We start from the raw sequence: 14,491 nt of genomic DNA, 5'->3' as shown, positions 1-14,491 counted from the left end.
GCATCAAAATGTTCCCCTTTTAGCCCACTCATAATCAAATTACTTCATAAATCCTGAAAGTAGGAGATCCAAAACGACATTGTATTTGGTTCTACTAACAGAGGTGCATTTAAAAGTTATTTACAACACAACAGAAAAATAAAGCACCAAATCTGGCTGCTTATATAGAGACTTGGTTAGACACAATCTTGAGTACTGCATTCAGTTTTGGGTACCGCACCTCGGGAAGGATATATTGACTGTGGCGGGGTACAGTGCAGATTCACCAGAATGATAGCGAGATTAATTATGCGGACAGGCTGCATAAACTTGGCTTGTATGCCGTTGACTTTCAAAGGTTGAGTGATCTGATCGAGATGTTTCAAATGTTAAAAGGATTTGAAAAAAATCATAGAATGGTTACAGCACAGAAGGAGGCCAATTGCCCGTCGAGCCTGTGCCAGCTCTCTGCAAGAGCATTCAGCTAGTCCCACTCCCCTGCCCTTTCCTGTAGCCCAGCAAATTTTTTTCCTTCAGGTACTTATCTAATTCCCTTTTGAAAGCCACGATTGAATCTGCCTCCACCTCCCTTTCAGGCAGTGCATTCCAGATCCTAATCGCTCGCTGTGTAAAAAAGATTTTCCTCATGTCGCCTTTGGTTCTTCTGCCAATCACCTTAAATCTGTGTCCTCTGGTTCTCGACCCTTCCGCCAATGGGAACAGTTTCTCTCTATCTACTCTGTCTAGACCCCTCATGATTTTGAACACCTCTATCAAGTCTCCTCTCAAGCTTCTCTGCTCTAAGGAGAACAACGCCAGCTTCTCCAGTCTATCCACGTAACTGAAGTTGCTCATCCCTGGAACCATTTTTGTAAATCTTTTCTGCACCCTCTAAGGCCTTCACATCCTTCCTAATGTGCAGTGCCCAGAATTGGACACAATACTCCAGTTGAGGCCGAACCAGTGTTTTTAAAGGTTCATCATAACTTCCTTGTTTTTGTACTCTATGCCTCTATTTATGAAGCCCAGGATCCCGTATGCCTTTTTAACTGCTTTCTCAACCTGCCCTGCCACCTTCAACGATTTGTGCACAAATAACCCCCGGTCTCTCTGTTCATGCACCCCCTTAAGAATTGTACCCTTTACTTTATATTGTCTCTCCTCGTTCTTCCTACAAAACGTAACGCTTAGCACTTTTCTGTGTTAAATTTAATCTGCCACCTGTCCGCCCATTCCACCAGCCTGTCTATGTCCTCTTGAAGTCTATCACCATCCTCCTCACTGTTCACTATACTTCCTAGTTTTGTGTCACCGACAAATTTTGAAATTGTTCCCTATACACCCAAGTCCAAGTCAATATATACCAAGAAAAGCAGTGGTCCTAGTACCAACCCCTGGGGAATACCACCGTGTACCTTCCTCCACTCCAATAAACAACCGTTCACCACCACGCTCTGTTTCCTGTCACTTAGCCAATTTCGTATCTGTAACGTCCGTGTGTAATTGAGACACTGACTGCAGAAGTTGGTTATAACAGGTGTTTACTGAATGGAGACAAAACTGGAATTACTATACAAAGTTACTACACAGGCTTATATACAGGGGTGGTCACTACTGGTACTGCAGTATACAGGGGCTGCAGAATATAGTTCCTTCTTCAAGGTACATACACTACAATTCCTCCCCTTTTAGCTAAACAGTACATAACATTCGATTAATAATTAAATAACATATTTACAATTACAGTTGCTATATACATTAGCTGAAGTTAATCAATTATAAATTCAGTCTTAGAGGAGGCTTCCTGATTCTGTCCGGATAACGCCTCTTTGGGGTATCAGGTTCTTCTGGCAAAGTTGATTCGGGATCAACTTCGTTGTTTGGTTCGTCTGCTTCCAATATCACCGATTCTGAGGTAGATGCAATTGGTACTTCGGTTTCATCACCAGGTGTATAGGATCGTGGTGTAGATTTGACGTTTTCCAGTGACTCTAGAATCTGGTCAGCATGGCGTCTTACAATGCTCTCTCCAACGTCCACGGTATACATTAGAGGTCCTTGCCGTGTGCAAATCGTTCCTGGCTGCCATTTCTCTGTGCGGTAGTCCCGGGCCAAAACTGGTTGCCCTATCTTGAAACTCCTGGTTGGCCTTTCTCTCGGGAGCCGCAAGCCTACATTTCGTTGTACTGCACTTGTGCACTAACAATGACAATAAAGATTATTATTATTATTATTATTATTCATATTCTGAAACTGCCTGTTCTCCACATCTCTTCTGATGTTTGGCTTAACCAAATCCAAGCGGCATCTTAGTCTTCGATTGAAGAACATCATGGCTGGAGTTTGGTTGGTAACCGCATGTGTCGCATTCCGGTAGGCAAAAAAGAAGTTGTCCACCTTGTGTTGTAGGGGTATGTCTTCATTACACATTGCCTTGATAGCCTTCTTGAATGTTTGAACGAACCTCTCAGCCAATCCATTGGTGGCTGGATGATATGGGGCGGATGTGTAATGCTTAACACCATTGTTCTTTAAGAACCTCCGGAACTCTTCAGACACAAACTGTGGTCCATTGTTGGAGCAAATCTGTTCAGGCAGCCCATTTCTGGTGAATATGGTTTGTAAGACTGTGATAGTTTTTTCTGTGGTGGTTGAGGACATTTTTATTACCTCTGGCCACTTTGAATGTGCATCCACCGCAATTAAAAACATCGAGTCCATAAATGGACCAGCAAAATCAATGTGTACCCTTTGCCATGGAGATGAGGGCCACTCCCATGGATGTAGAGGGGCTTGTGGTGGGGCGTTTTGGACCTTCTGGCATCCTGTACAGCTCTTGGTCATCTCTTCGATTTCTCTATCGATTCCCGGCGACCACACAAACGCTCTGGCTAAGTTCTTCATTTTTACCCCTCCCAGATGACCCTCATGAAGCTCATTGAGCACTCTATCCTTCAATTTGGGTGGAATTACTACTCTGGATCCACACATCAAGGTTCCTCGGCACACTGACAGCTGTTCTCTTCTCGGCGAGAATGCTGGCAACAGTGGTTCGCCATGTGCTGGCCATCCCTTCACCGTTAAATCATAGACCCTGGAGAGTGTTGGGTCATTTCGTGTTTCCTTTTCTATGTTTGCATTCGTCACAGGTAGACATTCGACTATGGTCGAGTGGAATATGTCCACAGGATCCACTGCAGGTGCTTCTTCCACCGTCGGCAACGGTAGGCGCGACAATCCATCAGCATTCCCATGCTGTTTAGTTCCTTTGTACTCGATGTCATATTGGTGTGCCCCTAGGAAAAGGGACCACCTCTGTAGCCGTTGTGCTGTCATTATCGGGACGCCCTTCTTAGGGTTGAAAATGGAGACAACAGGTTGATGATCAGTTAGTAGAGTAAATTTCTGTCCGTGCAGGCAGTGATTGAACTTCTTCACCCCCCCACACCAGGCTGAGGGCCTCTCTGTCAATCTGGGTGTAGTTACGCTCGGCTGCAGTTAACGAGCGTGACGCAAAAGCTATCGGCCTCTGAACCATCAAGGGATTTATGTGACAGTACCGCTCCAACGCCGTAGGGAGACGCATCACACGCCAGTCTTATCGGTAGTGATGGGTTGTAGTGAGCCAATACTTCTCTTGAAGTGATCAGGCCTTTACAATTCTGAAAGGCCCGCTTACATTCATCGCTCCATTTCCATGCTACTCCAGTTTGTAGCAGGGCGTTCAGTGGGTGCAGGATTGTGGACAAATTCGGCAAAAACTTATGGTAGTAATTCACCAATCCGAGGAATGACCTCAGTTGCGACACATTTTCAGGCGCTGGAGCCTTAACTACCGCTTCAATTTTGTCAGGGGACTTATGTAACCCCTCTTCATCAATCACGTGGCCACAATACGATATTTGTTTCTTAAAAAACTCGCACTTGGGGCGATTGGCTCGTAGCCCATGTTCTCTTAGTCTAGTGAGCACCTGCTCTAGGTTGGCAAGGTGTTCACTGTCATTTTCACCTGTCACTAGGATGTCGTCCAAGTAACACTGAGTCCCCGGAATCCCTTGCAGGACTTGTTCCATCGCTCTTTGCCATATAGCCGGAGCTGATGCAACTCCGAATACCAGTCGATTATACTGGTAAAGACCTTTGTGAGTGTTTTATCGTGAGATATTTCCCAGAGGATTCTTCAACCTCCATCTGCAAATATGCTTGCGCTAGGTCAATTTTGGTAAAACGTTTCCCTCCAGATAGTGAGGCGAAAATATCTTCTATCCTCGGAAGAGGATACTGTACTGTGTGAAGGACTGGGTTCACAGTCACCTTGAAGTCCCCACAGATGCGAACCTTCCTTGGCTCCTCAGGCTTATTGTTTAACGTTTTCTTCATGACCGGAACGATGGGTGTCGCCCACTCGCTCCAGTCTACCTTAGTTAACATGCCTGCATTCTCCAGATTCTCCAGCTCTGCCTTGACGGCTGGGCGAATTGCATACGGTACCGGTCTTGCTTTGAAAAACTTGGGAATTGCATTCTCTTCTATTTTTATCGAGGCGGTTACGCCTTTAAGAGTTCCCAGTTCTTGTTGAAACACCTCTTTAGCATTAGCCAAGATTTTTGACAATCGTCCAGGTGTGACGTCGTCATCCTTTTTACCAGCCACAGTCAGTGCCTGAATGGAGTGCCAGTCTAAACTTATCTTTCTGATCCATTCACGTCCCAATAACGGTGGTCCACCATCTTGCAGGATGTACAGATATAATTTCTGTATTTCCTTGCCGTTGTATTCGACAGGCAGCCCTATTTTCCCTCTGGGGTATACTTTCTGCCCCGTATATGTCTTCAAGACAATGGATGTGTCTTTCAAGGGTATGTGTGAGAATAGCCGCTCGTAGTCTCGTCGATTCATGACGGTCAGGGCTGATCCTGTATCCAATTCCATTTTGACTTGGGACCCTGCTATCGTGAGGGTGACCCAAATGGTTTGGTGATCCTCTTTTGTGATTACGTTGTGTAGTTTGAGACAACTTAGTCTCTTGTTCCCGGATTCACTATCGCTCTTCTGGTTTTCGGAACTACTGTCCGTCATCTTTTGTACTTTCCTGTACTTTTCCTTAGTAGTCTTTTTGTTGTCAGTCTTCTTCCCGGACCTGCAAACTCGTGCAATGTGTCCCATCTTTCCGCATTGCCTGCATGTTTTGTCCTTAGACCAGCAGTCCTTCTGGTCATGGGTTGTTGTGCCGCAGCGATAACATTTTTCAAATCCCCGTGTCATTTCATGGGTGCCGTATTCCTGTGGCTTTTGCTGTATTTCCGCAGCTCCCCTTGCTGCTGCTTCGTACGATACTGCCACGCTGAAAGCCTTATCTAGCGTCAGCTTTTTCTCCGAGAGTAACCTCTTCTGGGTTCCTTCACTCAGGAGTCCACAGACAAATTTGTCCCGTAGGGTATCTGCCAGTCCTGCTCCGAACTGGCAGTGCTTTGATAGCTTGCGTAGTTCCGTAAGGTAATCAGCATTGCTCTCATCTTTATGCTGATTTCTCTTGTGGAATTTAAATCTTTCTGCTATCAGCAGCGGTGTAGGATTTAGGTGTTCCTGTAGGATATGAACAATTTCGTTAAAACTCTTCTCCATCGGTTTGACTGGAGTGATCAGGTTCCGCAATAGGCCGTACGTTCTTGCGCCCATTAAGTTTAGTAGTACCGATGCCTTTTTCTCATCGGCTACTTCATTTGCCTTGCAATATACTTCGACTCTTTCCACATACGTGGTCCAGTCTTCTATTGCATTATCGAAGGCAGTGATATTGCCAGTCTTCGGCATCTTGGAAATCTAAGATGGCGCCTCCCGCGCTTTGCCTTCTTCCCCGATTGAACAAAATGGCGCCTCCTGCACTTTGCCTTCTTCCCCGCTGGATTAAGATGGCGCCTCCCGCGCTTTCTGTCTTTTCCGCTGCTGCCAGCGCTGTTGCTGGCGTTTTTATGCCTTGATGGAGACGCCCTGTGGTCTTCGCACACTTCCCCCCGCGCTGCTGCCAACGCCGCTCTCCGCAGTCCCCGTGGCAAACTGCAGGTCCTCGCGGCTTTCTGCGCTTCTAATTTCTTTTATTTTAATTACTGTTCCCGTCGTCAGAGCAGACCCTATGGGACACTTTCCTCCCTCTTCTCGGGTCTGTACGCTGCCCGGCTTCGTAGCACCGGCCGCGCCCTGTGTGCTCCACCCTCTCTCTCTCTCTCCTCTTCCCGACAACGCTGATCGGCCCCATTGAAAAGCCACCCGATCGAGCTGTAGCCCGCCGCAGCCCAGGAAGGATCAGTGTACTACCTGCCACCAGCCCGATTAGCTGGAACACCATAGACTGGAGAACCAAGCCCAGCTCTCAACAGCCTCTCCTGCAAATCTTCGAATTCGATGAATCAGAGGGCAGTTGCCCATGGTCGACGCCCGTTTCTTCTGTTTGTTTTTTTTTCTTTTTGGATTTCTTCCTTCTGGCCTCGACCTCTAACAACTTCGCTTCAGGGATGGATCCCCGTGAGGTAGTGCAGAACTGTAGGTAAGTTCGGATCTGTTCGTCGCCAATGTAACGTCCGTGTGTAATTGAGACACGGACTGCAGAAGTTGGTTATAACAGGTGTTTACTGAATGGAGACAAAACTGGAACTACTATACAAAGTTACTACACAGGCTTATATACAGGGGTGGTCACTACTGGTACTGCAGTATACAGGGGCGGCAGAATATAGTTCCTTCTTCAAGGTACGTACACTACAGTATCCATGCTGCCACTGTCCCTTTTATTCCACGGACTTCATCTTTGCTGGCAAGCCTATTATGTACACCACGTCAACCGCATTACCCTCATCAACCCTCTCTGTTACCTCATCAAAAAGCTCAATCAAGTTAGTTAAACACGATTTGCCTTTAACAAATCCATGCTGGCTTTCCTTAATTAATCCACACTTGTTCAAGTGACTGTTAATTTTGTCCCGGATTATCATTTCTGAAAGCTTTCCGACTACCGAGGTTAAACTGACTGGCCTGTAGTTGCTGAGTTTATCCTTGCACCCTTTTTTGAAAAAGGGTGTAACTTTTGCAATGCTCCAGTCCTCTGGCAGGTAAAATTTTGGAGTCCATTATTAAGGAGACAGTAACAGGACATTTGGATAATCACAGTTTAATAAGACAAAGTCAGCATGGTTTTATGAAGGGGAAGTCATGTTTGACAAATTTGCTGGAGTTCTTTGAGGAAGTAACATACAGGGTGGATAAAGGTGAACCAGTGGACGTAGTGTATTTAGACTTCCAAAAAGCATTTGACAAGGTGCCACACAAAAGATTATTGCTTAAGATAAAAAATCACGGGATTGGGGGTAATATTCTGGCATGGATAGCGGATTGGCTATCTAACAGAAGGCAGAGAGTTGGGATAAATGGTTCATTCTCAGACTGGCAATCAGTAACCAGTGGTGTTCCGCAGGGGTCAGTGCTGGGTCCCCAACTCTTTACAATCTATATTAACGATTTGGAGGAGGGGACCGAGTGTAACATATCAAAGTTTGCAGATGATACTAAGATGGGAGGGAAAGTAGTGAGAGAGGAGGACATAAAAAACCTGCAAGGGGACATAGACAGGCTAAGTAAGTGGGCAGAGACTTGGCAGATGGAATACAATACTGGAAAGTGTGAGGTTATGCACTTTGGCAGGAAAAATCGTAGAGCAAGTTATAATCTTAATGGCAAGAAACTGGAAAGTACTGAAGTACAAAGGGATCTGGGGGTCCTGGTGCACGAAACTCAAAAGGTTAGTATGCAGGTGCAGCAAGTGATTAAGAAGGCCAATGGAATGTTGGCTTTCATTGCTAGGGGGATAGAATATAAAAATAGGGAGGTATTGCTTCAGTTGTACAAGGTATTGGTGAGACCGCACCTGGAATACTGCATACAGTTTTGGTGTCCATACTTAAGAAAAGACATACTTGCTCTCGAGTCAGTACAAAGAAGGTTCACTCGGTTAATCCCGGGGATGAGGGGATGGACATATGAGGAGAGGTTGAGTAGATTGGGACTCTACTCATTGGAGTTCAGAAGAATGAGAGGCGATCTTATTGAAACATATAAGATTGTGAAGGGGTTGGATCGGGTGGATGCGGGGAGGATGTTCCAGATGATGAGTGAAACTAGAACTAGGGGGCATAGTCTTAGAATAAGGGGCTGCTCTTTCAAAACTGAGATGAGGAGGAACTACTTCATTCAGAGGGTGGTAGGTCCATGGAATATGCTGCCCCAAAAAGCTGTCGAAGCTACATCATTACATAAATTTAAAACAGAAATAGACAGTTTCCTGGAAGAAAAGGGAATTAAGGGTTACGGGGAGCGGGCAGGAATTTGGACATGAGTTTAGGTGCGGATCGGTCATGGCCCTGTGGGTAGCGGACCGGGCCCAGGGGCCGTGTAGCCTGATCCTGCTCCTGTTTCGTGTGCCTAATTCTGTTAGATTCAGGAGATAGTCCTGTCATAGTGGATTGGCGGTTAGGATCAGATCAGCCATGATCTTATTGAATGGCGGAGCAGGCTCGAGGGGCCAATTGGCCTACACCTGCTCCTATTTCTTATGTTCTTATGTTCTTACCACCCCCCGTATCTAAGGAGGATTGGAAGATTATGGCCAGTACTGCCGCAATTTCCATTTTTATTTCCCTCAGTATCTTGGGATGTATCCCATCTGGTCCTGATGACTTATCTACTTTAATACAGCCAGCCTTCCTAGTACAGGTAGACTATCCTTTATCCGAAAACCTCGGGACCAGCCGAGTTTCGGATAAAGGAGAATTTCGGATTTCGGAAGGTGGGTCGGCGGGGGTCCGCGGGGGGGTCGGCGGGGGGTCGTGCGCACGACTTACGCTGACGCTCAGCGTAAGTCAGTCGGGGTCGGCGGGGGTCGGGGCCGGCGGGGGGGGTCGGCGGTTGTCAGGGCTGGCGGGGTCCACGGGGGGGTCGGCGGTTGTCGGGGCTGGCGGGGTCCGCGGGGGGGGTCGGCGGTTGTCGGGGCTGGCGGGGTCCGCGGGGGGGTCGGCGGCTGGCGGGGTCCGCGGGGGGGTCGGCGGTTGTCGGGGCTGGTGGGGTCCGCGGGGGGGTCGGCGGCTGGCGGGGTCCGCGGGGGGGTCGGCGGTTGTCGGGGCTGGCGGGGTCCGCAGGGGGGTCAGCGGTTGTCGGGGCTGGCGGGGTCGGCGGTTGTCGGGGCCGGCGGGGTCCGCGGGGGGGTCGGCGGTTGTCAGGGCTGGCGGGGTCGGCGGTTGTCGGGGGCGGGGGGGTCGGCGGCTGGCGGGGTCGGCGGTTGTCGGGGCTGGCGGGGTCCGCGGGGGGGTCGGCGGTTGTCGGGGCTGGCGGGGTCGGCGGTTGTCGGGGCCGGCGGGTCCGCGGCGGATCGGCGGCTGGCGGGGTCGGCGGTTGTCGGGGCCGGCGGGGTCCGCGGGGGGGTCGGCGGTTGTCGGGGCTGGCGGTTGTCGGGGCTGGCGGGGTCGGCGGTTGACAGGGCTGGCGGGGGGGTCAGCGGGGGGTCGTGCGCACGACTTACCCTTTATCCGAACTTCCGCAACCGGAACCCTCTAAAAACCTTCGGTTTTTTCATTCAGCGTAAGTCGTACGCACGACTTACGCTGAACGAAAAAACCGAAGGTTTTTAGAGGGTTTCGGTTTTCGGAAGTCCGGATAAAGGTATTCTACCTGTACCTCCTTTTTATCAATTTTTATCCCATCCAGTATCTCAACTAACTCCTCTTTCACTGTGACTTTGGCAGCATCTTGTAAAGACAGATGCAAAGTACTCATTTAGTACCTCAGCCATGCCCTCTGCCTCCATGTGTAGGTCTCCATTTTGGTCCCTAATCGGCCCCACCCCTACTCTTGCTACCCATTTACTATTTATATGCCTGTGGAAGACTTTTGGATTCCATTTTATGTTAGCTGCCAATTTATTCTCCTACTCTCTGCCTCTCTTATTTCCTTTTTAATTTCCCCTCTGAACTTTTTATATTCAGCCTGGTTCTCACTTGTATTCGCAACCTGACGCCCCCCTTTTTCTGCTTCATCTTACTCTCTATTTCTTTTGTCATCCAGGGAGTTCTGACTTTGGTTGCCCGACTTTCCCCCTTGTGGGAATGTACCTCGACTGTACCCGAACCATCTCCTCTTTAAAGGCAGCCCATTGTTTGATTACAGTTTTGCCTGCCAATCTTTGATTCCAATTTACCCGGGCCAGATCCATTCTCAACCCACTGAAATTGGCCTTTCTCCAATTAAGTATTTTTACTCTAGATTGCACCCTGTACTTTTCCATAGCAAATCTAAACCGTATGGTACTATGATCACTGTTCCCTAAATGTTCCCCTACTGACACTTGCTCCATTTGACCCACTTCATTCCCCAGGACCAGATCCAGCAATGCCTCCTTCCTCTTTGGGCCGTAAACGTACTGATCAAGAAAGTTCTCCTGAACACACTTCAGAAATTCTTCCCCCTCTTTGCCCTTTACACTATTACTATCCCAGTCTATATTAGGATAGTTGAAGTCCCCCATTATCACTACTCTATAGTTCTTGCACCTCTCTATAATTTCCCTGCAAATCTGCTCCTCTATATCCTTCTCACTAGTTGGTGGCCTATAGAATACACCTAGCAGTGTAATGGCACCTCTGTTGTTTCTTAACTCTAACCAAGTAGATTCTGTCCTTGACCCCTCCAGGACATCCTCTCTCTCCAGCATTGTAATATTCTCCTTAATCAATACTCCCACCCCACCTCATTTTTGTTCCTTCCCTATCTTTCCTGAACACCTTGGCCCCGATTTTCGGCTTGTGTGGGGAATGGTCGGATTTCCCCAAATGTGGGGTTTCTGACACACATAAAAAAGTGTCAGCCAGCTCCACGCAATTTTCCCTCAAGTGGCCAATTAGTTCCCAGCATGTGGGAAGCCTTGCTAATTGTCCAATTCGAGTCAGAAATCCCCACACTATGATGTCATCATTCGTGGTGCTTTCAAAGTGTCCAGCAAGCTTCTCCACCTCTGCAGGCTTCTCAACCACTCTTGCACAATGGCAGAGGAGCCTGCACCAGCTGCTGCCAGCGGCAGAGGCCGAGCTGCCTTCAAATTCGACGAGGCTTCACTGCAGGCATTATTGGATGGGGTTAGGGCCCACAGGGAGGTCCTCTTCCCTAGGTCAGGGAGGAAGAGGCCTCCCACTGAGACCAATGCTGCATGGATGCAGGTGTCAGCAGATGCCAACTCGCTGGGAGTCACCAGAAGAACCTTGGCATTACATCTCTATCTCCTTCCTTTACTCCCCCACAGTACCATCCAGAGCCCCCATCCTCACTGTGGAGGAGGAAGAGGCTGTGCAGCCAGACTCCTCAGAGGAAGCTCCAACCTCTGAGGGCGCAGCGTCAGCAGAAGTAAGCGCACCCAGCACCAGCACAGACACTCACACCTCGGGGGGACCTTCGGGGCATAGAGTAGAGTTGTCACCTGGTGTTTCACAGCTCACAAGTGAGCCTCAGCAGATTCTGGAGACAGGGACAGCAGTGGAGAGTCCTCGTCGGAGGGCGCAGGACTCTGCCATCACAGCTCAGCTGTGCTGCATGACGACCCTCTGCCTTTGGGTCCATCCGCAAGAGAAGAGGTGATGGAACATCACGGAAGACCTCTCCTGGTCCCTCAATACCTCCTCTCTGGTGAAGAAGGCCCAGCAGCGCCTATATTTCCTAAGGAGGCTGAAGGGATGTAACCTGTCACCCCTGATCCTCTCTAACTTTTACCGCTGCACAATAGAGAGCATCCTGGCGAACTGTATCACAGTATGGTATGGCAGCTGTAGCTACTATGACCGGAAAGCCCTGCAGTGGGTAGTCAAAACTGCCCAACGCATTACCGGCACCCGGCTACCGACCATAGAGCATATATACCAGAAACGCTGTTTACGGAGGTCACGGACCATCATCAAAGACCCTACCCACCCCAGCCACAGTCTGTTCACCCTCCTGCCATCTGGGAGACGCTACAGATGCATTCGCACCCGAACGACCAGATTTAGGAACAGCTTCTTTCCCAGGGCTGTCATCCTACTGAACTCCACAAATAAACTCTAAAGCCTGCACATCTGCCAATGCACTTTATTATGGTTATGTTTATGTTAATGTATTACAAGCCAAATGAATGTTGAATGTTTAAATGTCTTAACCTAAATGTACACTCTCGGGAGCCGCAAGCCTACATTTCGTTGTACTGCACTTGTGCACTAACAATGACAATAAAATTGATTATTATGATTATTATTATGGATCTCCATGCACAGATGCAGGAGTCTCTGGCAGGTTTTGTCTCCAGGGTCGCTGCGAGTGCTGAGCAAATGGAGGAGTCCATAGCGACCATGAGCAGAGCCTTTGTGGAGTCATTGGCGCATGAACGCATCACCAAGGAAAGGTTGGCAACCTCCATGCAGGAGATAACTCGCCAGGGTACGGAAAGCATGGTGAGTGCTCATAAGAGAATGACATCTCTTGAGGAGCGTTGGCCATCTGTTGAACAGAGAAACCAGATGTTCATGGAAGTCCTGAGTAGGACTGCTAGTGCAGAAACGGGTCCCACTGGCCCCCTAAAGCGCAGCAAGGTGCTCTCAAGCCACTTCCAAGCGCTGGCCCCTTCTGGCCTGTGCAGCTTCAGGTGAGTGAGCAGCAGCCTGGTGCTCCTGGTGCTCATCCTGCTGTTCCTGGTTCTGCTGCTGCTGCCTCTGCTGTTGGAGATCCTCTAATGCCAGGAAGGGAACGTCCCAAAGGCCTCCCATGCTTCTGGCAGATGCCTCCGTTGAGGGGGCGCTGAGTTAGGGTGGTGAGAGGGGCTTCCCAGGAGCTCACACTGGAGAAGTGTGTGAGGCTCCAACTTTCTGCAGCTGCTCCTAAGGCTTCAAAAAGTTCCCCCAAGCCTTGATCAGCAAGGTCCTGCAGCCTGCAAATGCTGCCTATTTAAATCTCTTCAGCCCTCAGCGACCTGCTGCTGCAAGCAAGCAAGCCAGCTGTTTTCATGCCAGCTCTCAGCAGCAGGGTTCCCCGCAGGCGGGTTTCAGGTGGGGAAAGCCCCAAAGTCGCAACGGCACGGGAAAATCCACTTCAACAAGCAGATAATTGCTTGTTAGTGCTCCGACGACCAGTCCCGCCAGCGGCGGCTGGGACTGAAGCGGGGCGCGTGGAAACGGCAGTCCGAAAGTCGGAAGGGGCGGGGAATCAGGCGGGGGGGTCCCGACCCACTTTTTCGCCGATTTTCGGCCCCCGGCCGTATGAAAAGCCACCAGAAAAAGGCAGCCAGAAAATCAGGGCCCTTGTATCCAGGAATATTTAGTTCCCAATCCTGTAGATACAGAGAAACGATTTCCTCTGGTTGGGGGGGAGGGGGGAATCAAGAACGAGGGGGCATGATCTTAAAATTAGAGCCAGGCCATTTAGGAGAGAAATCAGGAAGCACTTTTTCACACACAAGGGTAGTAGAAATCTGGAATTCTCTCCCCCAAAAGCTGTGAATGCTGGGTCAATTGAAGCTTTCAAGACTGAAATCGATCGATTTTTGTAAGGTAAGGGTATCAAGGGATATGGAGCTAAGGAGTGTAAATGGAATTGATGTACTGATCAGCCCTGATCTAATTGAATGGTGGAGCAAGGTCTCGGGGCTGAATGGCCTGCTCCTGTTCCTCTATGAATATCTTGATTTGGCAATGGGTGAACTCTGTTGTACTGAGCACCTGCATTAAATAACAAGTTGAGTTTTGAAATGAGCTTTGTTAAACATGTAACATTTTAGTATTGCATTAAGTTGGCTTTTGAATTTGCATTTTAAACCTTAAATTTTGTAGCCATCTACCTCTTAATGATTGGGTTTCTGAATTCACCCCTGACAGATATTCCCTCCTTCTGATAATGCAATCTTTGGTGAGCACAAAACTGTCCATAATTTGCACTAAACTGATGTTCTCCTTTGGGGATGCAGTGTGGCTGATGTTTGAAATGGAAATGATATAAGTGCTAAAGTAAAATTGAGCTTTTTCAAGGCTGGACTTGAGGCTCAATGTTAAAGCAGATTAGAGGGAGCTTTATCTTGCAGCTGGCTTTGATGCTGGCATCATATGCAAAAAGTAGAACATTATTGTTTTTGTATTTCCCTTTATTAAAAGGTTTTATTGTGAGGAACAGGTGATTCCTGTTTTTGTTTTTAAGCTAACTAGTTTCTTGTGCTTTTGAAGCCAGGAACTGGAAGGATGTGACGTACAAAGGATCAGAAGAGCTTCAGTTGGTCTATCTACAGGGTTGTCCAGGAGAGCAGGAGGAAGTGGAAGTGGTGGTGCCAGTGCCTGTTCATATGTCACTGAGTCACGAAAGGTGAGGGCTTGCTCTGAAGCCAGGGCTATTCGTGCATTTCCCTGTGAATTTGATGGAGATGGGGTGGGGGGGGGGAGAACCATTCCAGATTACTGTGTGTTTT

The 14,491-nt window shown here is 48.6% G+C and overlaps 1 protein-coding gene across 4 annotated transcripts in view; it reads left to right on the top strand.

Annotated features, from left to right (window-relative positions):
- The window catches only part of LOC147121844 (tRNA-splicing endonuclease subunit Sen15-like), a 103,493-nt gene that overhangs the window by 23,131 nt on the left and 65,871 nt on the right, over positions 1-14,491 (top strand). For 2 of the 4 annotated variants that reach the window (XM_085982349.1, XM_085982346.1), the window contains exon 3: positions 14,253-14,388. The exons of 1 other annotated variant lie outside the window; for it this stretch is intronic. In XM_085982349.1, coding sequence (XP_085838475.1) covers positions 14,253-14,388 — 136 coding nt within the window. Of the gene's footprint in view, positions 1-14,252; positions 14,389-14,491 lie in introns of those variants that run through there. One more of the 4 variants, XM_085982348.1, reaches the window with a different exon arrangement.

This window comes from Somniosus microcephalus, chromosome 3 (assembly GCF_052327205.1).
Source record: "Somniosus microcephalus isolate GS21.2 chromosome 3, FLI_Smic_1.0, whole genome shotgun sequence".
Lineage (NCBI taxonomy): Eukaryota > Metazoa > Chordata > Chondrichthyes > Squaliformes > Somniosidae > Somniosus > Somniosus microcephalus.
This window is presented reverse-complemented; position numbering and strand designations above follow the sequence as displayed.